At 33.4% G+C, this 25,026-nt stretch overlaps 1 protein-coding gene across 4 annotated transcripts in view; it reads left to right on the top strand.

The window, feature by feature from the left end:
- CHD1 (chromodomain helicase DNA binding protein 1) overlaps positions 1-25,026 on the top strand; it is a 133,616-nt gene that overhangs the window by 97,457 nt on the left and 11,133 nt on the right. Inside the window, exons 25-35 of one of the 4 annotated variants that reach the window (XM_069085165.1) lie at positions 322-363; positions 1,386-1,516; positions 3,895-3,936; positions 5,099-5,237; positions 5,433-5,583; positions 8,138-8,260; positions 9,009-9,137; positions 9,564-9,827; positions 10,385-10,525; positions 14,551-14,729; positions 16,175-16,271. In XM_069085165.1, the coding sequence (XP_068941266.1) occupies positions 322-363; positions 1,386-1,516; positions 3,895-3,936; positions 5,099-5,237; positions 5,433-5,583; positions 8,138-8,260; positions 9,009-9,137; positions 9,564-9,827; positions 10,385-10,525; positions 14,551-14,729; positions 16,175-16,271 (1,438 nt within the window). The remainder of the gene's footprint in view (positions 1-321; positions 364-1,385; positions 1,517-3,894; positions 3,937-5,098; positions 5,238-5,432; positions 5,584-8,137; positions 8,261-9,008; positions 9,138-9,563; positions 9,828-10,384; positions 10,526-14,550; positions 14,730-16,174; positions 16,272-25,026) is intronic. The other 3 variants (XM_069085166.1, XM_069085167.1, XM_069085168.1) reach the window with 3 other exon arrangements.

Below are 25,026 nucleotides of genomic sequence, written 5' to 3'. Positions count from 1 at the left end.
GACTTAATGACTAGCTCTGAAAAATTTTTTTTGTCTTGTGAAAATAATAAAGTAATTTCTGAAATAAATTTTAGCTTCTATTGTTTTATTTGTACTGGTTTCTAAAATTAGTATAAGACTGGGTTTTTAAATATATATGTGTATCCAGTGGATTTGGGGGGACATTTTTTTTTTTGCATTGCCCATTTAATTTGTTCATTATAGCAATACTTTGATTTTTCCATTGATAAGCATTTATGCCCACTATTTCTATAATTATATATATTTTTAATAATGAAGTTTAGTTGAGCACACATTTAAACGGCAATTATTTTCTGTTAGGTTTATCAAGAGTTACAAGAAATTTGGTGGTCCTCTGGAAAGGTAAATGCAATTATCCTTGAAGTAAAATTTACTGTTTCCAAATAGATTAGTTATATTTGTCTTGTTCAGAAAATTTATGCTTTATGTTACAAATTTAGGTGCTTCATTTTCACTTATTTTGAAAAAAAAAAAAGGCATTTTTAGAACCTTTTCCCCACCACTGGGAAAACTAAATGATATATTTTCATTTCTAAAATTCTTTCCAGCTCAAAATTCCACGATTCTTTAGATAATTTAGTGCTATCCTTATTTGCATAAGTTTGCTATGCATTACCATCATTCAAACTGAAAAGCCTTTGGTTTTTCTGAGCTGGCCTGTTGACTTCAGTAATAGTCAGTGATTTGAATATTCTTTTCCCTTTTTTTAGCCAAACTACTGCTAAAAATTTAATTTTGGTCAAACTGTCCACTAAATGCAGGAAATTATGTATTGTATTCTGATGACATTTCTTTATTCAGGTAAAACATCGCATTTTAATAGTTAATTTTCATTTGGTTCCAGAAAACCTACTTGAGTATTATTCATTTGAACAAACTGTCTGCAATAGTATTTGTATTAATGTCTTATCTATTCTTGGGAATCAAAAATTATATAAGCTGTTTGTCTTATTTGATTGTTAATTACCTTTTCAACTTTCTTGAATTCATCAGAAATGCTAACTTTCTTATTGGTTCATTTAAAATTTTCAGGTGGTTCGTAATCATCAGATTAGAAAAATGACATTTTAACAAGTGACAAAAATCTTAACCACCATTTTAACTTTGAAAATATTATACTATAATACTATGCTAGTGGAAAAACTGTATTTCCCACTAAATATTCCTGTGACTTATTTTATTCAGGTTGTGTAGACTAGAATTTAAAGGATCTTAACCAGAGCTAGAACACTTCTCTACTCTTTTCTTGAGATCATTTATATAAAGTTCCTGCAAAAAGAGTACTGCATAAATGTCAGCTATCAGTGTAGCCCACAACCTGTTATAATATACCTGATAAATCTTTTGCTGATATTTTTTTACAGATTAGATGCAATTGCTCGAGATGCTGAATTAGTTGATAAGTCAGAGACAGACCTCAGAAGACTAGGGGAACTGGTTCATAATGGGTGTGTCAAAGCTTTAAAGGATAGTTCCTCTGGACAGGACCGAACAGGTATAATGTTAAAGTACTATTGGAAGGTTTTTTTTAAATGCAAAAAAAAAAAAAAAGAATGTAGATATATGATCACAATTCTTATTAAACTGTAATTGGAGTAATACTAAGTAATACTTAGCATGTTTTCTTTAAAAAAAATTTGAACTCCCATTGTTCATTAATTGCTTTCTGCCATCAGAAGAGATTAATAGATTTTTGTTTCACTGATTAAATGAATCATTTATTTCATTGAATTGTCACTGATGTATACATACTCTTTTGTCTGGTCCCTTATGAATGGCACACTTATGAAATAGCTACTTGGGTTCTTGTGAAACACAGGAAAGGAGAAATGGATCACATTATGGGGATGATGAGGACTGCCATTCATTGATATTATTCATACCAGGTGCTCACTTCTTTGACAGTTGCCTCAAATAGCCCAACGTGTTCTTTTTTTTTCCCAGTGCTCTATTCACTGTGCCACTTAGCTGCCCCTCCCCCCCCCAACATGTATTCTTAAGAGGCTAACTTTTACTTATTTAAGTTAATTTCATGGAAAGAACCAAGTTGATCTATGATCTCATTGCCCTTTGACAGTGCAAATAGCAACCCATCCAGACCTGCATATCCTGTGTAGTTCTTTTTCCATGTCATTCCTTAAGCTAGGGGCCCATCCAACATACTAAGGGTTCTTTTTTCCTGTCTCATGATAGCAAAAGTATGTGGTATTTATTTTTATTTCTATTTTTCTGTCACCTGTATCGTTAAGGATACAGGTCATACAGCAATTATCTATTCATTCTTACTACATGACTAGCCTTCCTTTTTTGTACATACAGTTTTTTGATGAGACCTACTTCTTTATTTGTTACATGTTGCAGCGTGGTTATACCTACCATGTACCTCTCCTTTGCCCTGAGTGATACATATTTAATTCTTTGGAGACTACTATCACATAACCCATAACCATATAATAATAATTGTCAAATAATTATATTAAAAATTTAGGCTTTAATTTCAAGGTGAAAATTCTAAATATCGAGTAAATTTCATCTGTTTGCAGTGTCTGTCCAAAGCATATATGCTTATGAATGTCAGTTATACGGACTGTTCATTTAACTGCATGTCATAGCCTGGACAATATATATTCTTGATCTATTTTATTTTTCCTGTTCAGTAGTTTCAGAACTTATCAAGGAGGTCTTACGATGATGCAGCCAACAAAAAGTAATCTCCAAATAGGAGCTTCTTCAAGTCCAGTAGGGAATTCATATAGATTTAAAATAACCAATTTTGTATTTATAAGTTTTCTTGTACTATAGAAATTTAGTGAATTAAATTAAGTTATATTATTGGGCTTTTCCAGGGCTCAAAATTCTCCCCAGCATATTTCCTAGATTCTTTCCATTGGTCTTAGCAAGACAAAAGCAGAGCATGAAGCAGGCTGCATGGTGTTGAGAGAGAGCTGTTGATAAAAATGGCTTTAATAAATGCTAAATTTTAGGGGCGGCCAGGTGGCTCAGCGAGTAAGAGCACCTACTCCAGTGTTGGGATGACCTGGGGATCAAATCCGGGCTCAGATACTTAGCACCACACCCAGAAATAACTGGCCATGTAACCTTGAGCAAGTTACTTAACCCAAATTGCTTTAAAAAAAAATAAATAAAGGCTAAATTTTACATATTCTAACAGTTGTCATGTGCTAACAGATAAGGTTCTACTATGTTGTAGTTTTGCTTAATGATTTTTTTTTTTTTTGGTTATAAGAGAAAGTCTTTTGGGTGGTGTTGGAAGTAGTATACAGTTAAGATTGTGGGGTTAAAAAGAAAACAAAAAACAAAAGGCATACAGAAAATGTAAAGCAAAGAAAATGGTTATAAGTTATCCAAGTCTCTGATATCATCCTTTAGTGTTGATGAAATTGGTCATCACTTACTTAAATAAGTTAAAGATGACTGGGAGTGAGTTAGCTTAGATTAGATATTCATCATTCTGTTTAGAGGATTTGAAATGCAAATCTGCTGAATACTGAATGATTTTATTGCAAATTAATCATATCTTTTTGGAGAATTCAAGAACAGCAGCATAAAAAGAGGCTATTTGAGTGGATATAATCTTGTCTTTTTCAATGCATAAAATAAACAGATTTTTGAATATGTGTATTTTCTTTCTGTATGAGGCAGTTTGAACAAAATAGCAAATAATTAGATGGTTAAATTAAATGAAATAAACTGTAAAACCTTTGAATCAAAAATAAAATATACAGGATTATTGCAAAACAACGCAGCAAACCAGTTTGTTTCTTTATTTGTAATATTGTTTAACTGGAAAATGACTTCTATGTGAAACTAATTAAATGAGGTTTTGAGAAATTTTTTTTCTCTGTATTACAGGACTCTTGCTATTTGAACACAGACCTTTTATGACAGAACCTTGTAAGGAAACGCCTACTGGTTCTTTTTTTTTTCTTTTCCTTTTTGTAATTTTATTTTATTCCATTAACAGGAATTTAATTTCCCTCTCTCCTCCTGTTGACAAAAAAAAAGAAAGAAAACAAATTACCACATTTGCCAAGTTGCATTCTCAGTCAGTATTTCTTAACTGCCTATTACTGTGTGACAGACACCGTTCTAAGCACTCAGAACACAAAGAAAAGAAAGATAAGTTTACCTTCAAGTAGCTCGCAGCCAAATGGTGCAGACAACAAGTGAACAAAGATGTGAAAAGACCCCATGCACAGGATAAATAGAAATAATGAATAAAGGCACTGTAATTAAGAGAGATTCGGGAAAGGTTTCCTGGAGAAAGTGGTATCTTAGTTGAGACTTGAAAGAAAGAAGCTGGGAGATGGCTTTGAATCCTAAACAAAGGATTTTGTATTTGATCCTGGAGATGATAGGGAGCCACTGGACTTACTGAGTATCAAGATGTGTATAATCAGACCTGAGTTTTAGAAAAATCACTTTGGTGGCTGAATGGAAGATAAACTAGAGGGGGGAGAGACAAGTGGCAGGCAGACCCACCATTAGTCTGTTGTAATACTCCAGGCCTCAAGATGATGAGGGCCTGTATCATGGTGGTGGTAGTATCAGGGAAGGATAAGAAAGGAGAGAGATACTCCAACTGTGAAATAAACAGACTTTAGCAACAGATTGGATATTGAGGGGAGAGATAGTGAGTTGAGGATGATGTCTAGCTTGCAAGCCTGGGGACTAGGAAGATGGTGGTGCCCTCATTCTGTATCACTTCTCTGTTTATAGTAGTTTTTATCATCAGTCCTCTGTATGGTCATTATGATTGGTCATTGAATTGAACAAAGTTCTTAAGTATTTTCAAGTTGTTTGTCTTTACGATGTTGGTTTTGTGTAAGTTGTTTTCCCAGTTCTCACTTAATTTTGCATCAGTTCATACATGTCTTCTGGTTTCTCTGAAATCATTCTTTTATAATTTTAATGGTTTAATAGTACCCCATTATATTAATTTACCATAACTTGTTATTTTGAGTATGTTATCTTTATATTTCTATACTTTGTATGCTGTAAAATTATTATATATTATGTCATATATAATTATGTAAAAAAATTTACATTTTTTAAGGTGGTAGACTTGGAAAAGTGAAGGGTCCAACATTCCGAATATCAGGAGTACAAGTGAATGCCAAGCTAGTCATCTCTCATGAAGAAGAATTAGTACCATTGCACAAATCAATTCCTTCAGATCCAGAAGAAAGGAAACAGTGAGTGTTTCCCTCAGTTTAATTTTTTTTAATTAATGATTCATATGTTATCTTTCTCTCATGATGATATATCTTAGGTAGTTCTAAAATTGAAATAAAACATATTTTTAATGGGCACCATAATCTTAAAAATTTCCTTTTTTATGTAAAAATAAAATGCAATAGCTTAATAAGAGTAATTAATTTTCTTGCTAGGTATACCATCCCTTGCCACACAAAGGCAGCTCACTTTGATATAGACTGGGGCAAAGAAGATGATTCCAATCTATTAATTGGTATCTATGAATATGGGTATGGCAGCTGGGAAATGATTAAAATGGATCCTGACCTTAGTTTAACACACAAGGTATGTATGTTTCAACATTCTCGATTCACATTTTGAATTTTTCTTTCGTATTAATGTAACTCTTACCTCTTTGAATTGAAGCTTTAGATTAAAAGTCAGGACATCTACATTCTAGCCCTTTGCTTGTGAAGAAGGTGGATGGTATAGTGGGTAAAACATTCAGACATTTTCTATTGGTGTATTCCTGGGCAAATCTCTTGACTTTTCTCAGACTAAGTTTCCTCATCGGTAAAATGGGGATAGTCGAGCACCTACCTCCTAAAACAGGATATGGACCCAAGCAGGCCTTTTTGATTATAAGGACATTATAGTATCCTACTCTATGACATGTCTCATACCGAAATTCTCTTTTTTATAGCAAATTCAGAGCAGGAGTACTTAACCTTTTTATAAGTCGGTCATCTGTTCGGCACTCCAATAAAGGCTATGGACTCCTCAGAATATTTTTAAATGCATGAAAGTGAATACATGGCATTATAAGAAAACCAAACATTAAATATAAGATTTTTTAAAATTCTGCATGCTCTAAGAAGCCCTTGCTCTAAATAAATTTTTAAAAATTTTAGGTTACTAACCTTTAAAAATGGGCTTTTGATATATGCTTTCCATTTTCTAACACCAGGAGGCAGGACTTGACCTTTTCTTTAAAAGTTCTGAATAATTATTCTGACAATTAAGTGCTTTAAAATTTTAAGTAACTTGAATCTTCCTATGTATCAAGGACTAGAAGCAAAATTGGTTCTAATGAAAGGAAGAAAATTTAATCTCACAGGTATCACTGGTATTCGTAGGATGAGACCTATGACTAAAATATGACTCTAAGAATGTATACATCATTCAAAAGAAACAGAATAGTCAAAAAATGGAGCATCATAGCATTATATGTTAGGAAGATATATTTATGTGAGGAAAATCAGAAGCTAGAGCAGGGAAGAGTGTAGTAGGAAATATCTTGGGCAAAGATCAGTAAAGGCAAAAACAGAACCAATATTGTCATTAGAGTAGTCTTTTCTTTGCCAGTGATTTGGGTAAAACATGGATTGCATGTTTACCAGATGTGCAAATGACATAAATATGGGAAAATTAACTAACACCTTGGTAATCAGAGTTGGGATACAAGACTATCTTGACGGGTTAGAATATTGGGTTGGGCTGAGTAAGATGTAATTTAGTGGAAATAAATGTAAAGTCTTCCAGTTGGGTTAAAAAAATTCATCTCAAAAATATATAAGTTGAGGGAGACGTGATTAGAAAATTGTTTGAGGGGGTGGCTAGGTGGTGCAGTGAATAGAGCACTGGCCCTGAAGTCAGGAGGACCTGAGTTCAAATCCGGCCTCAGACATATGACACACTAACCATGTGACTTTGGTTAAGTCATTTAACCCCAATTGCCCTCCAAAAAGCAAAAAACAAACAAACAGAAAATAGTTTGAAAGAGATCAGAGAACATTAGTAGACTACAAACTCAATATGAGTCAACAGTGTGTGACTTGGCATCTAAAAGAAAAGAAAGAAATATGGCTGAATTTCCTGCCTTGATTGAACACATTCCTAGACTTTCTAGTCACAGAGGATCAAAAACTAGAAAATCAGAGGCATAATACCCAGTAATAAAGAGATGATAGTACTGGTACCCTTTGTAGTGGTGTGACCACGTCTGGAATATTATGGTCAGTTTTGAGCATTTTACATTTTAGGAAAGGGGGCAGAATGATAACTTTATTCAAGTATTTAAAGAGGTGCCACCTTGAACCAGGGATTAGACTTGTTCTTACTAGCCCCTAGAAAAAACAGGTAGACATTGGGAAGAGTTAAATTTATGTTTGGGGTAAAGAAAAAGCTTTCTTTTTTATTTTAAATTGTCAGAGAGAGAAAAACTTAAGGTTTTAAAATTTTTATTAAAGTTAGACTTTGTCAAAGAAAATATATGTTCATAAAGTTATTTACCAAATCCCCATTATAAAGTTCTCTGCAAAGTTCATGCTGTGAAATCTCTGTATAGGTGATATCGTTTATTACCATGTTTAGGAGGCTATCTCTGTATGGTCACTGTATAGTGTTATAATTAAACTTTATATGCAGTCTGAAATTTTATAGTGAATTCTGCTTTATAGCATCACAGCAAGGGTCCAGTTAAACGTCCTTCTATGACTGAAAAAAATAAAGGAATTTCACAGTAGTTCTCTCGTCTCACTGGTTTAATCCAGTGATCTCATTTCTTTCCATTTTCAAGTCTTTAGAAAAGTAGTTTAATTCTATCTTTGAGGAAATTCTTTTTATTTGTTATATTATTTAATGCTTTATATTATTTGAGAGTTTATTCCCATGAAACAGTCGGGAACTTTCCCATCCTGTGGAGAAGAGTCAAAGCAGGTTTTGCACACCATCTTCTTTTTTTTTTTAACTTCTTTATAAGTAACATTGATGCATAGAAAACCAAATGATATAATATATGTACAGTTTTTGGTAATCACTAAAAAACTAATCAATGTTACCTTTGATTATTAATAATTCAGTTATGATGAGACTTTAAATGTTAGTTACTATTTTTCAGATTCTACCAGATGATCCTGATAAAAAACCTCAAGCAAAGCAGTTGCAGACCCGAGCAGACTACCTCATTAAATTACTTAATAAAGATCTAGCGAAAAAAGAAGCCCAGAGACTTTCTGGGGCAGTAAGTACAATTTGTTTACTATTGGGTTTCTACACAATTTGATAAAAAGTTTTGTTACCTGAAGAGTATTTTTTCTTTTCTCATTTTTGTTCCTTTATTTTTAATATCTAACTTCCATCATGAATCCTAGGACATAGAATAGCAGAAATGAGGTACCTTATAGCTTACTCCTTTTTAGGTGGATATTGTGGTAGTGAAAAGGCAGAGGATTTAGAAAATTTAGAGAAATGATGGAGATCAGAAGAAGATAGCTTGTGGGAGCACTGCAGAGGAAAATTGAGGCAAGAGGTCCAAAAGTTGTTATTCTTGGGGAAGATGGAGTGCCTAGAGGTGGGATAGGATTATTAAAAGAGAGGTAGGAAATAAACTATAGATTTTTCAGTTTTGTCCAAGACTATAGGGGTAACAATTGAAAATTCATGAAACTTGGAATCATTTTCACTGTTACTTTTGACATATGCCCTGGGGGTAATGTGGTCCTAACTTCACTCTTTGAGTATAGAAACTATTACTATTAGTATTTATAGTTTAGATTTGGGGAGTTATTATTGAATTCCACATAATTTATTTCTTGACTTCATTATCTCTGTGAATTTGTTTTTATGATTGCTAATTATTTGTCACAAAAAATTAAAAGTGGGTGTAAATATTTGTGGTGTCTCACTGTTTCAAGTTTAGTAATGAATTAAGTTCTCCAAAATGGAATCTGGAGAGTTGATTGATATAAAAGTTAAATCCTTATTTTTAGGGAAATTCAAAGAGGAGGAAAATAAGAACTAAGAAGAATAAAATGGTAAAGTCTGTTAAAACGAGAGAAGAAATAAAGAGTGATTCTTCTCCTTTGCCGTCAGACAAATCTGATGAGGATGATGATAAGGTGAGAATTTGTTTTAATTACTGAATTTTTATGTCCTTTTAAAGATATTTGATGAGTCTCTTATTGATTATTTAAATTAATAACTTGAGTTAAGGTACCTGCCATAGTTTTTCCACATGGAAATTCTCTTTATGATTCCTCTTTCATAGCTCAATTTATGCAAAGTTCTACTCATCACTTAAATTCTTTCAAATATTTACCATTTGAATTCTTTTCCTTCCTAGTTCATTATGAATATTTGATGGGGCTGCTTGCCTTCATTTTATTACAAGAAAAGCTTGCCTGTGTGAACGGGATTTAGTTTTTTTTATTCAGATTCCATATTCATACAAGTGCCCTTTATTGTAAAAGAAATGATTAATTTTTAAATAGTTAGCTATTGTTGAGACTTGGTTAGTAATACGGTGCAAATTTTGCACTTTGCAGGATGAGATCACTTCTGTGAAACATCCAAATAGAAAAGTAAAAGCAGAAAAAGACAGTGAAGAAAAATCTGAGCCAGATGTTTGTGTAAAGAAAGAACAAGAAGAAAAAAGGGAAGCAAAAGAAAAGGAAAATAAGAGAGAACTTAAAAGGGAGAGAAAAGAAAAGGAGGATAAGAAAGATATAAAGGAAAAAGATATTAAAGAAAAAAGAGAAAGCAAAATAAAAGAAGCTATGCAGAAAGACAAAGACATAAAGGAAGAAAAGGTATGATAATCACATTATGCAACTTTAAAATATGGACAACTGAACAAAATATTCACATTTGGGAAAAAAAAAGTATCCAACAATTCCTCCAATATTTTAGTTATGGTGAAAACCTTTCCCATAAAGGTCTTATTTCCACCTCCAGCAGAGAAGAAAAACAGTTTGGAAACAAATTGATAATATGTCCTTATTAATATAAAAATAATACATGTGTAGTACTTTTCACTTAAAACATTGTCTCATTTTAATCCTCACAACAATCCTATTAGGTAGGTAATACAAGAATTACTAGTGAGTGCTTATCCTATTTTTAAAGATGAGTAAATTTGAAGCTTAGAGAGGTTAAGTGACTTGCCAAAGGTCACTTAAGGTAGAAAGAAATTATAGGAAGTTTACACATTTTCTTAATTTTTCATTTCCTCAATTAAATTTGGGGAAGGTAGGATTTTAAGAAATTTAGTAAAGATAAGTACTATTGAGTCTTAAGTTTTAAAAGATACAGTTTTTGCTACAGTCAGTTTTCTAGAATTATTTTGTTTTGTTTTTTTTTCCCTTAGCTCAGTGAAACCAAATCTGATAGCAAAGAAAAATCTAAGAAATCCACAATTTCAGATGCTCCAGTTCATATCACTGCAAGTGGTGAACCAGTTCCTATATCTGAGGATTCTGAGGAGCTGGACCAGAAGACATTCAGTGTTGTAAGTATGGGCTTTCTATCAGTATTGAGTTATTTTAATATTATTTCAGTTGAAACTATATTTTCATAACTAAGGTGTGTAGTTTGGAGATTAAAACAGAGTTAAATTGAATAATTCTGTAATTCAAATTGATTCCCATCATAATTACATTTATAACATTTACAGAAAGTTTTTTTATAGGTCACTTTCAGTAAGGACATATAATATATTTTATTAAATTGTCCCCTAATTCTAAAGTCTTATGTTTTTTAATTATATCATTTGTCATCTAAAATAATCTAACACCTCACTTAAAATATCATTTTATTATAGATGGAATTCAAGATAAAAAAGTGCATCTTGGATTGCTTCCTAAGGGAATTTTTTTTTACTTTATTTTTTTGGAGGGGGGAAGGTAGGGCATTTGGGGTTAAGTGACTTGCCCAAGGTCACACGGCTAGTTTTTTGTGTTAAGTGTCTGAGGCCGGATTTGAAAGCAGGTTCTTCTGACTCTAGGGCTCATGCTCTGTTCACTGTGCCACCTAGTCCGCTGCCACCCCCCTCCCCCAAGGGAATTTAGTTAAGCTGTGCAACATCACCTTTCCTATAAGACAATCTGAAACATGGACCCTAAAGATAACTTTCATGAAGATTCATTGTGCTCTGCTCTTTAAATATGTACTATCATGTCAAACAAGACTGCTTTGACACAAATGTTGTGAAATTATAAGAACATGAAGGAAACGAGGTCTATATGCTGTAAAAAAAAACAAGAGACTAATGAACCTAAGGGTTTGATGGATATTTTCTCTCAATGGTTTTATCAGCTCTCTTGTGTTTACCTATCATATCTGCAACTTCCACATCTAGAGGTCTATTTCCTTTCACTTCATTCAGCCAACATTTATTAAGTACCTGCTATGCTCTCTGTTTACACCACAGCCACGCTAGTTCAGACTTCCTTCACTTCCCAGCTGGACTGTTGTAATAGCCTCATAATTGGTCTCCCTGATTCAGTTTTCTTCCTTCTGCAATCCTTTCTTCACACAGCTACCATAGTTATATTCCTAATGCCTCTGATTTTGTCACTCCTGATTAAAAAGCTTTCGTATTTCCAGTCCTGCGCACTCTGTACAGACACATACACGCACACGCTCTCTCTCTTTCTCTCTCTCTCTTTCCTCCATTCCTCACTGACATTTATATAAGCTACAAACTCCTTTCTTTTACTTTTTGACAGTCTGACTATGGCCTGTCCTTCCAAGATGACTATACATCATATCTTACCACTCATTCTACCTTCCAACCAAATTGATCTGCCAGCTATCCATGGTACATGGTATTTTATCTCCAGCCTTCATGTCTTTGCACAAGCTGCTGCTTATACCTGGAAGGTGCTCCCTCTTCACCTCTTAGGCCCTCTGAGTACCACCTCCTTCAAGAAACCTTTCTCAGTTCCCCCCAATTGTCATCACCTTCAACACTATATTTATTTGGTATATATTCTATATTTATTTATCTGTGAACATGTTATAACAACATCCCATTAGAATGCAAACTCTCTGAATGTAGGGAATCATTTTCATATATATATTAATAGAGATCACTAACAAAAAATAGTTTTTTCCTACCAGCAAGAATTTATACTTAATATTTCCTGATGGCCAACATTATTTTTTTTTTTAAAGCAATCGGGGTTAAGTAACTTGCTCAAGGTTACACGGCCAGTTATTTCTGGGTGTGGTGCTGAGTATCTGAGCCCGGATTTGATCCAGGTCATCCCGACACTGGAGCCGGTGCTCTTTCTCGCTGAGCCACCTGGCCGCCCCAATGGCCAACATTATTGATATCACCTCTGACTATAATAATTTTACCCATAAGTTCATTCAGTGTAAATTAATTTCCAATATAAGAGTCCAGAAAAACCCAGAAAACACCTTTGCTAGTGTATCACCAAGGCAGTAGTCACAGCACTGACAGCGAATGTGAATATGCTGGCATAGTTCTGAATCACAAAATATAACAGATGTCCATCTACAAAAAAGAAGCAAAACATTTATTCAGACACCAGAAAGCCAAATCCCAAACCCAGAAAATTGAATCCATAATAGCAACAAAGAAGGTAATACATGTTATCATTGTAGGAAGCAACACCATCCTAAAGTCTTCCCCTGCTTGGGCCTTCCCACAAACAAACACTCATAAGCCTAGCTGTCTGCTTGCCTAGGTCCTCTCTCTCCTTCTGCACTAACTACTCAGACTCCTAGTATCCTCTGGCCTCTGCTCCACCAGTTCAGCATACTCCTCCCACCACAGGCTCCAGGTGATTACATTCAGCCTGTTAAGGGAAAGGGAAGATCTTCAGCTTCCCATTGCCATTTCAGCTAGTACACAGCTGACTTTACTTGCTAAACAAGTAAAAATTGGTACCAATATATAATGATCATGCCCCTCACATAGAACTTGATTACCTTTTAGTCTTCTCATAGATTACCTTACAACATTCTGTCCTCATCCCTATCATTCTTATCATAATACTTTACTTGCTACTATTCTGAAATTTTAAGAAACCCATGGTGAGTTATTCCTTCTCTGGCCTCCTTACTTTAAGTAACTGTGTTTATACTTATGCTCCCTTCTTTTTTGCTCATCTCATAAGATGAGTTTGGCCTTTCCTTTGTGTCTTAGATCCCATAATTTCCCATTTTTTGCTCTTTCTCTTTTGTTCTTTGGTGTTGATCTTTTAATTTTGCTTTTTTTGTCTTTTCTCCTTTTCTCCTTCACTACCAAGTATATTTAGGCAGTGTTTTATTCCTCCTTCATTTCCTTATTGACCATTGATTAATTAACCTCCTAAATCTACTTTCTTTTTTCCACCTATTTACCATACTTTTCTCTCAAAATGCAAAAATCCCTTTTTGCCAAATTTAATTCAACAAACATTCATTAAGTGCCCATACTATACCATGTGCTAAACACCAAATCTAAGTATCCATTACTCCACACAGATGAAGATAGTATATTCCCTATCTTTTCTTTGTTACCTCTATGGTTAACAAATTTAGGGTTGCCCTCATCATCATTTTCAGATGCTATGCCTGTTGACTTCTCATTAGACATTTTCTTTATTCACATTTTGGTACAATAGATATACATAGATAAACAGCTGGAGGACTACTTCTATACTCAAATGCTATATACATATATATATATATATATATATATATTTATGAAACCACCAACAATGATCATCCCCCTCATATAGAACTTTGTTCTGTTATTTTCTCAAATACTTATCTTTTAATATTGTCACATGCCCTTATTAAGCTATAAGCTTCATGAGGACAGGGACTGTGTCCAAATAAGTGTTATTCTAGAAGAAAAAAATAATTGTCAGGAGTATAATGCTATTTGACTCACTACCAAAGTTATAAGAAGGAAAATACTTTGCACCAGATTGTTACCTACAAAGAATCCCATAAAAACCTTGACTCAGAAATCTTGGACAGTGAAACAGCAGTTTCAGCACAAGTAGGTAGCCTTTAACTGTCATTTTGCCATGGTAGTTTTTGAGGAATATAGGTATTTATCATGTTTATTAATTACATAAAGATTTTATGGTAGGCATGTAAACATTGATTTGTAACAGTATATTCATGATACTACCTTTACCATTGATTTTCATTTCTTTGAAAGTATATATTCCTTAATTATAGAGAACTGAAGGTAATTATATTGTAAAAAAAAATAGTCTCCTTATATATCTAAGAGACTTTAAAGTTGTATCCACTAGTATAAATTTTTTTTTAAATTTGTCAAGTATAATTATTTAAATATAGTGATTTCAAACTATGTATAAATTATTACTTTTACAAAGAAAGCCTGGGGTAAAACAGACTTTTAGGACTACTAAGTGAGTTTTATTGTTTAATTTGGCTTAGAATAGTTATATTTGTCCATTGTAAATATCGTCGAAAAAATGAATGATAACCTCAGAATTCACCTTTTTTAACACGTTATCTTTTTTTTTTTTTCCCATTTTACAGTGCAAAGAAAGAATGAGGCCTGTCAAAGCAGCCCTGAAACAGCTTGATAGACCTGAAAAGGGGCTTTCAGAAAGAGAACAGCTGGAACATACAAGACAGTGTCTAATCAAAATTGGTGATCATATCACTGAATGTCTAAAAGAATATACAAATCCTGAACAAATTAAGCAGTGGAGAAAGTAAGTGATATTTTCAGGGCCTTAATCTATAATTAGGTAATTCTTCATTTGCATATTGTTGTGTGTTTCAGTTTGTCTCCTTCAGCTTTGTGAAGTTTTTGTAACTTTGTTAAACTGTGTAAATTGCTTTAAAAGTAACTTGAATTAATTTCAAAGCTATATTTCTGTTTATATTGATATTGTATATGGCATTATTATACAATTCTATGTTTTTGCATTAAACCACTAGGTGGCAGATGTACCTTCAACAAAACAAGTGACAAATACCACTGTCAAGTCAATTTCATTTTTAATCCACAAAATTAACAAAAATCCACATTTGAAATTACATTAAGGGGTGATTCTACTAAATTATAATTCATCTCTTTTTTAACTCCTCTTTGGAGCAAAAGAAGTATAGAAATTTACCTTGGAACAAAGCAGTTTAATTAAGAAAACAAGCCAACACAGTGACCATGTCTGAAAATTTATGCTTCATCTCACATCTCTAGTCCAACATACTTTTAAGAGAAGGGAAGAACTATGTTTCACTTTCATTCCTCTGCAATCATGATTACTTACAGCATTAATGCCAATTTTGATGTTTTCCAGACTAATTTCCTTTACATTATTTGGTTTCTTGAGTGAATTGTTCTCTTGGCTCTTTTTATTTTGCTCTTTATCAATCCATACAAATCTTTCCAAGTTACACAGAATTTTAGTCCTTCCCCATTTAATGAACATTTAATTTTTAGTTTTTGCTACTTCAAATAATGCTTTAATAAATTTTTTTTTGCATAAATGGGACCTTTCCCATATGAATTCAAATCCAACTTCAGATACTTACTAGCTTTGTGACCCTTGGCAAATCACATAACCTTTGTAGGATTTGGTTTCCTCAGCTGAGAAATGGAGAAAATAACAGAACCTACCTTCCAGCATTGTTGTGAGGTTCAAATGAGATAATATTTGTAAAGCTCTTAGCAGAGGGTCTGGCACAGAGTATGTGTTTTTTTTTGTTTGTTTATTTAGTTTACAATATGCTTGTTTACTTATTTTGATCACTAGGCATATAGCATAGGCTGTGCAAGTTTGATGACAGATAGAATACTGACTTTGAGAGGTAATGAGTCAGTTAGTTTGAAACACAGTGGTGTGTTGAATAACAGTGGTGTGAGATAAATCTGAAAGGTAGCTGAAAGCAGACTGACAGGCCTTAAATAGGTTAAAAAGATGTCCTTTGAAATTTAAAAGTTTAAGGTATAATAACAATATCACTACTGTCTATCCTAAATAATATAGGATGTAGGAGTTATTTGTGGAAGTCTACTGTGTATGTGTCTTCTCAAGTACTATGGTCTGCAGTTTGAGGGAGTCTATTTTCCACTGAAATAGGTGAAGAAACATGAAGTTTTTTTCTTAAATTATTCTACATAAAGATTAAGAATCTTTTTTTTTTCTCCTAGGAATTTGTGGATTTTTGTGTCCAAGTTTACAGAATTTGATGCAAGAAAACTACACAAATTGTATAAGCATGCAATTAAAAAACGGCAAGACTCTCAGGTAATAGGTTATAATTTTTTCCCATGAATTTACTGTATCATGAATTTCCAAAGAACAATCTGAGTAAAACTAAAAATGTATTTTCTAGGAACCCACATACAGATGCATTTGTGGCTTGTTGAAAACTATTGATTAGTTGTGAAAAACACAAGGTTTTGTAGAACCACCTTATATGTGGCAGTTAGCTTCAAAATAAACTATTCTGCCTCCAATCCTGACAAGGTAGTAGTTTTTTGTAACATGGTGAGGTTTGCTCATAATTTGCAGATGCCACTCATAGGGTGTGTCTGTAGATAGACTATGTATATCTCTCCTTTTGTGTCTAACTCATTTTTTTCTTTCATTACTTCTATTGATGCCTTCTGTCTTTCATGCCAAAATTATTTCTCCAAATAGAACTTCCCCCTATTGATCTCTTCTATGTAGGAAAGATAAACCTTTAAGTAAAACCAACCAACACAATGACTCCCGTTAAGCACCATAACCCATATCTAGCAGCCTTGCTTTCCCCTACCATTATAAAAAGGGAGGAAATTGTCCTCTTTTTTTAAAAGTCTAATCATATGCCTTCTGAAATCACTATTGGTCATTACATTTAAACTGAATTATGCTGGGTTTTGGTGTTGTGTTCATTTGTATCATTGTGATCATTGCATATAGTTTTCTTCTACTTTTGCTTTCTTTATGCATTTTCATTTCACAAGTTTCTGAAAGCTTCATATTAGTCACTTGACAGAATTGTAGAATTTCAGATTTGGTGGCTCTAATCTACAAAGACTTCTCTCGCAATTGATCTTCAACCTTTGTTGGAAGACCTCTAGTAAAGAAGAAAACATTACTTGCTAAAGGCAATCCATTTCAATTTTGTATAGTTCTAATTTGGCCTAAATTTGCTTTTTTGAACCTTATACTCATTTATGCTATATCTCTCCTAAAGACTAGGAGAACTTCTCTATTTCAGATGACAACCCTTCAGATGTTTGAAAAAATCTCTCTCAAGTATCCCCTGAATTTCTCTTCTCTTGATTAAATATGCCCAGTTCCTTCAGAATTCACCTTGAGGCTTTTCCTCATCATGGCTGCCTTCCTCTGGATGCTTTCCAGATTTTCTTTGTACTTCATGAAATCCATCACTTAGAACTAAATGGGGTTTAATAGAGGCAGAATACAACAAAACTATTATTCCTTGGAGCTGTGATTCTTCCATTGTAAAATCACATTCACATTCTTGGCCACATACCACAATTTGATTCATATTTAGCTAGTAGTCCACTAAAACTATTTCTTCGGTCAGGTCATCAAGCAGATGTTTATTAAGTGCCTACTGTGTACTAAGTATCAAGGATACAAAAAAAGGCAAAATTCCAAAACACAAAAAGAAGCCGAGTCTGGCCCACGTGTCATTTTTACGTTTTTCCCTGCTAAATTTCATCTTGCTTATTTCACTCTATATTTGGGGCTAATAATCAAAGAGGGCTTGCTTTGGGACTCGATTAGAGAGATGAGAGAGGGTCTGTCATGTCCATTCCTCATGATTTACATTGTTTTATAAGTCTGTAACTACACTAGGAAAGGAAAAGAACAATCCTTGACACAATGCACATATTTTGAAGAATTTTTGGTACAATCAGCCAGCTCTTGGACTGTTGGCCAGTGTCTGGATTGCAGTTACTGAAGGGATTCCTCAGATGTTTGTAGGTAAGGAAATGAACTATATCTGGGCCTATAGAATCTCAGATCACACAACATCCACTAATACAGGTACCAGCATCTGTGAGATTTGTGGGGTAAACAGCATTGAAACTTAGTTGACTGCTGTTCTGCCTTTATGCAAAAACAGCCTTACTTCTGATGTGTTATCAGAATCCCTCACTTCATAGTCTGTTATTTTATGGTTTATGGGGGCTGATTGGCTAAGATGCTGGGGGCCAAGTTCATTATTGGTATTTTCTTGTCTCCTTCACTACTATTTCATGCAAGAACCTTGGCCTGACTATGTTTCTTATATGTTATCCCATCCCACTAGTCAGAGGTGACATCCCCTGTGTATCAGTAATTTGAGCCATGAGGTTATATTTTTCTCACTTCCCTAGGGTCTCTAGTTCATGTTATTTTTTTACCCATACTTAGTGCAGATATATAAAGACAATTGGGGCCATTGATTTTATTGCTGTTTCCTTTCCTAGATTTTGCCATGTAAACTTTTGGGTAGTTCAGTTACTGTTCTTAAATTCTAGCTACTACTCTATGTGTCCAGCTTGATCCATAGGTAGAAATTTTCCCCTTTCATTTTATAATTCTTTTGATTTGGAATACAAGAATTTGGGCAATTTCATTCTTACTAGCCCTAGTTAGGTATATCCAAGAGTGTGGTGATAAATTAAGAACTGGCTTTTCAGGGGGAAAATATATGTACACAACACACTTTTAAGTTCAACGGTCATCATTAACATTTGCTCCATTGCTTTTTTATGTCTAGCCAGTTAACAAAATGACAGATCAAGTACTGATTTCTAGGATTTGATGATTTCTGAGGTATAAATCCTCGCTGAAAATCTTAAAAGTCAGTTCTCAAGCTGATAAAAGCTGTCTCCTTCAGCCCCCTGGGTTTATGTCTCATTCCTGTCCAAGAGCTTGTTATTCCTTTTTTTTTTTTAAGATGTGATTTAGAGATTTAAATCCCATTCTCAGATACTTTCTTCTTAACAATTTTTAACTTAACAAAAGAAACAAAATTCTTCTATTCCTTTGTTCCCTTTAGCAACAGTGACCTTTTGTCTCAAGTCTTTGCCCAAAACTTTATAATCTTGAACAATACTTTATATTCCTTCTGCCAGTATCATTTATACCCAAATAAATCATCTAAAGAGGACAATATTCATTTGTTTTGACACATCTTTGTAGATTATCTGAATGCATGTTTTGGGAAGACCACATACATTTTTTGTTATCAGGTCCATAAGTAGGTACCTAAATATCCTCTCAGCAGGAGTCATCACTACTACTAGTCTCTAACTATTATTAAGTAATCTCTCCTAACACAATATTTAGAATTACATAATAATCATTTCTTGGAGGACTCTAGCTAACTTTTAGTAATCAGCTCCCTTTTCTTTAAGAGCACCCTCAAAATTTGTTTTATAAGTAAAATCTACCTTGTCTTAGCTCTTCTTTTGTGATTTGTCATTCCAACTTCGTGACATAGTTCAAGATTTCTTTTTATTTGTTCTTTCCTGTTTCCCTTCTCAATTTTCACACTAAAGTTCTTCTGATTTTCAAGTGAAGATTTTGTCCCTGATTCCTCTTAACTTTTTCTTGATCAGAAAGCAGTCAGCTCTTAGTAGTCACTTGTTCATCAAAGAAATACAAACATTGCATAATCAACGTAGGCAATTGCAAAATGTTCTCTTCTTGCCATACTACAAGTAAGGTTCTTACTTAAGTTTTGTCTTTCTTGCTAGTCACTGTTTTATAAAATCACTATTGCAAAATACTTGTAGATAAACATAACTCCAGATTTGTTACTGTTTCTCATTTCATTAATAATCTCTTTGTTTTCTCTTAAATCTTGAAAGCCATGTACATTCTCTTTCACCCTTTCTAACCTCTTACCTTGTCTAGCCAGTTTATTTTACTTTCCTCAGCTTATCAGCTACTTTTTCTTGAGTCCTTTTTTCTTCTTGCATTTCCCTTCCTTTTCATTCTTTAGCTCAAGGCATTGCTGCTGTTTTTCTTTCACCTTGGGTTTTCATCCTCTTTCCTTTCTCAGTCCCTTCTAAAATAAGATTCTTTTTCATCACCTTGCTTCTCCTTTAGATTGAGTTCTTACTTAGCTCTAAGACATCCTTTTTTTTTTTTAAATCCCCAACACTTCTATTCTCCAACCTCCAACCCTTCTTGTCCTTCAACTTCTGAAGTCCTCTAAAATTTCTCCTCCTCAAATTCAGTCTCTGGTCATCACAATTCCAAAGTTTTCCAAATCACTTTTTTAGTTGATTTATACTTGATTTCTTTATTCAGCTCAAGTCCATCTCCTCCTGCCCCTTCTCTTGTAAAAATTTTCTTTCACAAATTACATGTCTGTAAAGGCATAGTAATTTTCCATTACATTCACATACCCCAATCAGTAGGTACCTACTTGTTTCCAGTTTTTTACTCCAAATGTTGTGTCAGAGAGTATGAGAATGTTAATAACTTGTTTAATTCCAAATAGTTTTTCAGAATGATTGAAACAGTTCATAATAACACCATTTTTACAATAGTATTCCTGCACTCTCCTTCTACACTAATATTTCCCATTAACTTCTCTTTGCCAATTTAATGTGTGTGAGGTTGTACCTCAGAGTTTTTTGTATTTCTAGTAAGTAATTTTGGGCCACTTTTAAAAATATGATTTTCAATTTTTCTTTTGAAAATTGCCTATGTGCTTTTATATTTTATTTACTAAGGACTAAATCTTAGACTTCTTTATTTTTATCAGTTCTCTGTGTATCTTAGATATCTGACTTCAGCTGAGATAATTAATCCAAAAATCATTTTCTTCATAAATATTATTTCTTATTCTCCTTTCATTGATTTTTGGTGGCAAAGGTTGTTTAATTAAAGTTACTGTTATTTGTTTTGTTTTCTGTTTTCGCTTCTGTCTCATAAATCTAATTACCAATCAGTGTCTTAAGTTTTGCATAATGTCACTTTTTATTTTTAGTTAACTTCATGTGGAACTTATTGTAGTGTACAGTCAAATACTTTCCAGTTTTCCCAGCAGTTCCATCTAATTCCCTATTCAGTACTTTTATAAACCACTGGTTTATGTTCTTTAGTTTATCTAATACTGGGTGCTTACTTCTGAGTTTTACTTATGTTGGTCTATTCTACCTTTTTATTTTTTTGTTCTTTAGTGTACTAAATACCTGTAGTTCTTTTGAAAACTGCTTTTCAGTGCTGTTTGATTCTACTGATAGCTAGTTAGCATTTATACAGCACTTTAAAGTTTTCAGTGTTCTTTACAAATATTACCTTCATTTATCTATATAACAGCCCTAAAAATTAGGTTTTTTTATTATTCTTATTTTATAAATGATGACATTGAGGCAGACAGAAGTTAAGTGACTTGCCCTACCTAATAAGTGTCTGATGCCAGATTTGTATTCAGGTGTTACAAACTCTGGGTCCAGCACTCTGTTTACTGTGGCATCTAGGTGCCTCATTCCACCAGGGAGTGGCTCTTAGTCTGTGTGTAAATTGCTAATATATTGTATATCAGACTTTTATCAGAGAAAAAATGAGAAGAGTCTCACAGGTTTTAGAATATCTATAAACATTAACTTCGCTATTGATATTCTAAAGGTAGAGAGAGATGTTTATGCACAGACCAATTGTTAGATATGCTACTGAAGGTAATGAATATTAGCAAACTTGATACTCTCACTATAATAAGAAAACAATCGGAAAGTACAGCTAAATGGAAGAATTGCTAGTAGGTTCTTTTTGAAGAGATAACTGAAGGAGTTGGTGGAATTGCTTTTATCACAAGTCCAGAGTCCTCAGAGATATATTTTGCAAAACATGAGAGGATGTTAGTATTCATGATACCTGTTTGCAAAAAGACTACAATACAAATTGTAGCTTAGCTCCAACTCGTGTCACAGAAATAAGGAAAAATATATTCCAGGCAATTAAATAATAGCAACTCATACTGTTTAAATAACCCATCATGTTAGGATTGGCAGAACTGGTCCAAGAGGCCTGTCCAGCTGCCTCTCCTTACTGAGAACCTGCAGAAAATGCAGACTGAGAACTCTGGCTGAGCTACTTACTTAACATATAAATACATTCCCATTTGGCGGACCATGAAATAAATAAATGAATGAATAACTCATCATAAATAAGATGGTAAAAAAAAAAAAGGAAATAAATGACAGAAAGGACTGTAGGAATTTCGCATAGAAGCTTAATCAGTATAAATTAATTGCCAAAGCAGGGTAACCAAAATATCTTAAAAACCATCATTTAGCAAACAGTTGCTATCTTTGTCAAGTGGAGCAGCCATGGTCAACATTAGTTAGGAATATAAACTCATTTGTTAAATCTTAGTGAAAGCTTAGAAGGAATATCACTCCTTAAAATAGAAAGAAGCACTCAAATGAAAAACAGGTTTCAAGAAAGCTTTTGAGAGACCCAATTAAATCATCCAGAAGACTTGTTATTATGAATGAAACTGGAAGAATATGCAAACAAAGGATGGACAAGATCTAAAATTTTTATGACAAATTCTTTTCACCATCAGAGATAATCTTAGGTGTATTTTTTGGAGAAAGCAGAATTGGTACTGAAGAAAACAAACCTAGTAGAACAACACAGACTCTTTTTTATATTTGATCAACATAATCTTGAGAGCATTGAAGAGTCATTTCTTAGTGTATATAAAGGAGGGAAAGATGCCAAGAATGGGGGAAAAAATCACCTACCTTACTTTTTTAAAAAGATGACATACTTTAACATCTAACATAATTTTTGAATGAGAGTAACCTGCATATACATCAAAGACAGGCTTGCTGAAGGTATTAAAAGAGATTGGGAAGCTTTAACATGTGTGATATTCTACACAGTAGACTACATTTCTATCATCGTGCAAATTTTTGAAAGATGTACAAAATACAGGATCCCATTGTTGAGTAGAAAGGCATTCTATTTGGTAAAGTAAATGCCACCTTAAAAGTTCTCTAACAGTCTGTCTCCCATGCATGTCATAATTAAATGAAGTTCTTTGGAAGATATAAACAAAGAAGATAACTTTGTTTGACCTTTTGATTACCAATATCAAGTGGAACATTAAATTCGGAAATGTAGGCCTGTCAAGTGTTCAACAATGTAATGGAAGGAGATTCTATCAGAGTTCAAATTAAAGAGGGATTACCTATAGATGGTAAGGTCTCCCAAGTGTTCTTTTTGGCATTGTGTTAATTGCATTAAGCCCCAGAACATTGCAGAGTCTCCTAAATGAGATTTCTAATCACTCTCAAGACTTTGGCCTAATTATTCATATAGGAAAAGCCAAGTAGATGAATAATGCCTATTGTTAAGATTATGTCATTCAGTTAGGACAATCTATAAAATATATTCATTTCTCCATTCTCTTTCTTTATCTGTGTGTGTGTGTGTGTGTGTATGTGTGTGTGTGTGTGTGTGTGTGTATGTGTCTTATATAGACACTACAAATGAATAGTGAGCTGGACTCAGAAAGCAAAAAATAGTCCCTATTTTTTGTTGTTGTTTTGGTTTGGTTTTTTTGCTTTTTTTGGAGGGGGGAGGCCAGGGCAATTGGGGTTGACTTGCCCAAGGTCACACGGCTAGTAAGTGTTAAGTTGTCTGAGGTCGGATTTGAACTCAGGTCCTCCTGACTCCAGGGCCAGTGCTCTATTTACTGTACCACCTAGCCACCCCATAGTCCCTGTTTTCAAGAAGCTGAAGATCAATGGGGGACACAGCAAGCAAAAACTTAATGTACAAATAAGCTATTTACAAGACAAACAAAAAATAAGTAACAGAGGGGGAAGGCAGTAGAATTAAGAAGTATTAGGAAAAAACTTCCTGTCCTAAAAAAAATTTTTTTAGCTGGGATTTGAAGGAAACCAGGGAAGAAACAAGTTAAAAGATATTATCCAAGAAATATTTTATAAAAAATGTTATCTGTCTAGAACAAGGAATAATTGGGAAATAAAACACAATCTGTGCAAGAATAGCCCACCACACTTTTAGGTAGCTCCCTCCCCATTGGAAACTTAGGGGAACATATGAACTGTAGTTACAATAGGATATATAAGCAAGCATAGATTGTGATCTGTATTGTTAGCAGGAATAACTGCATCAGTAAGTTCATTGAAGTATTGAGTATCAGATCTGACAAGATTTTCCTCCCTTGACATTTTCTCTTATTCTAGAGGCTTTGAATTTTGTTGATTCAGTTTTTTTTTAATTTTACATAGTCAGAGTTGTCTGTTTTATCTGTCACTTCTATGCCTTAAAAAATTTTTTTTTTAAAGAATTCCCTCTATAGTCACGTTTGTTAATAGCATCATCTATTTTTTTAATGTGAATGTTTATGTCCCTTAACTATGTGCAGCTTATGGTCTTATATAGCATAAGGACTAATTTAAATTTATTTTCTTCCACATCATTTTCCATCTTTCCTAGCAGTTCTTGTCAAATAAGAAGTTTAGTGGTTTATGTTTGGAGTTTATTGAATACTAGTCTGCTATATTCATTTATTTTTGAGTTGTGCTTATGTCTGTTCCACTGATCTATTTTTCAGCCAATATCAAATAGTTTTGATAGTTATCTTTATAATAATCATTTCAGGTCTGATAATGTTAGGTCATATTAATTCCCACATAGTTTTATTTAATTAGCTTTCCCAAAAATTCTAGACCCACATAGCTTTATTTAATTACCTTTCCCAAAAATTCTAGACCTTTTTTCTTTCAAATTAATTGTTATTCTTTGAACTTTATAAATACTTTTAAGTTAGATTGGCCTAATACGGAATCTATAAATTAGTTGCTATTGTCATTTTTATTATGTGACCTATCCGTCCCATCCATAAATAATGCTTATCTTTCCAGCTATTTGAAGTCTCGCTTTTTTTTCTGTAAATAATGCATTGTAGTTATATAAGTCATGAATGACTCTTGGCAGATTTGTGCCCAGGTATTTTGTATTATTTTAAAGTTACATTGAATGTAATACATCTTGCTAC

The sequence above is a fragment of the Petaurus breviceps genome, unplaced genomic scaffold (assembly GCF_028583685.1).
Source record: "Petaurus breviceps papuanus isolate PSGF00001 unplaced genomic scaffold, PetGlider_PUasm1.0 175, whole genome shotgun sequence".
Classification (NCBI taxonomy): domain Eukaryota; kingdom Metazoa; phylum Chordata; class Mammalia; order Diprotodontia; family Petauridae; genus Petaurus; species Petaurus breviceps.
This window is presented reverse-complemented; position numbering and strand designations above follow the sequence as displayed.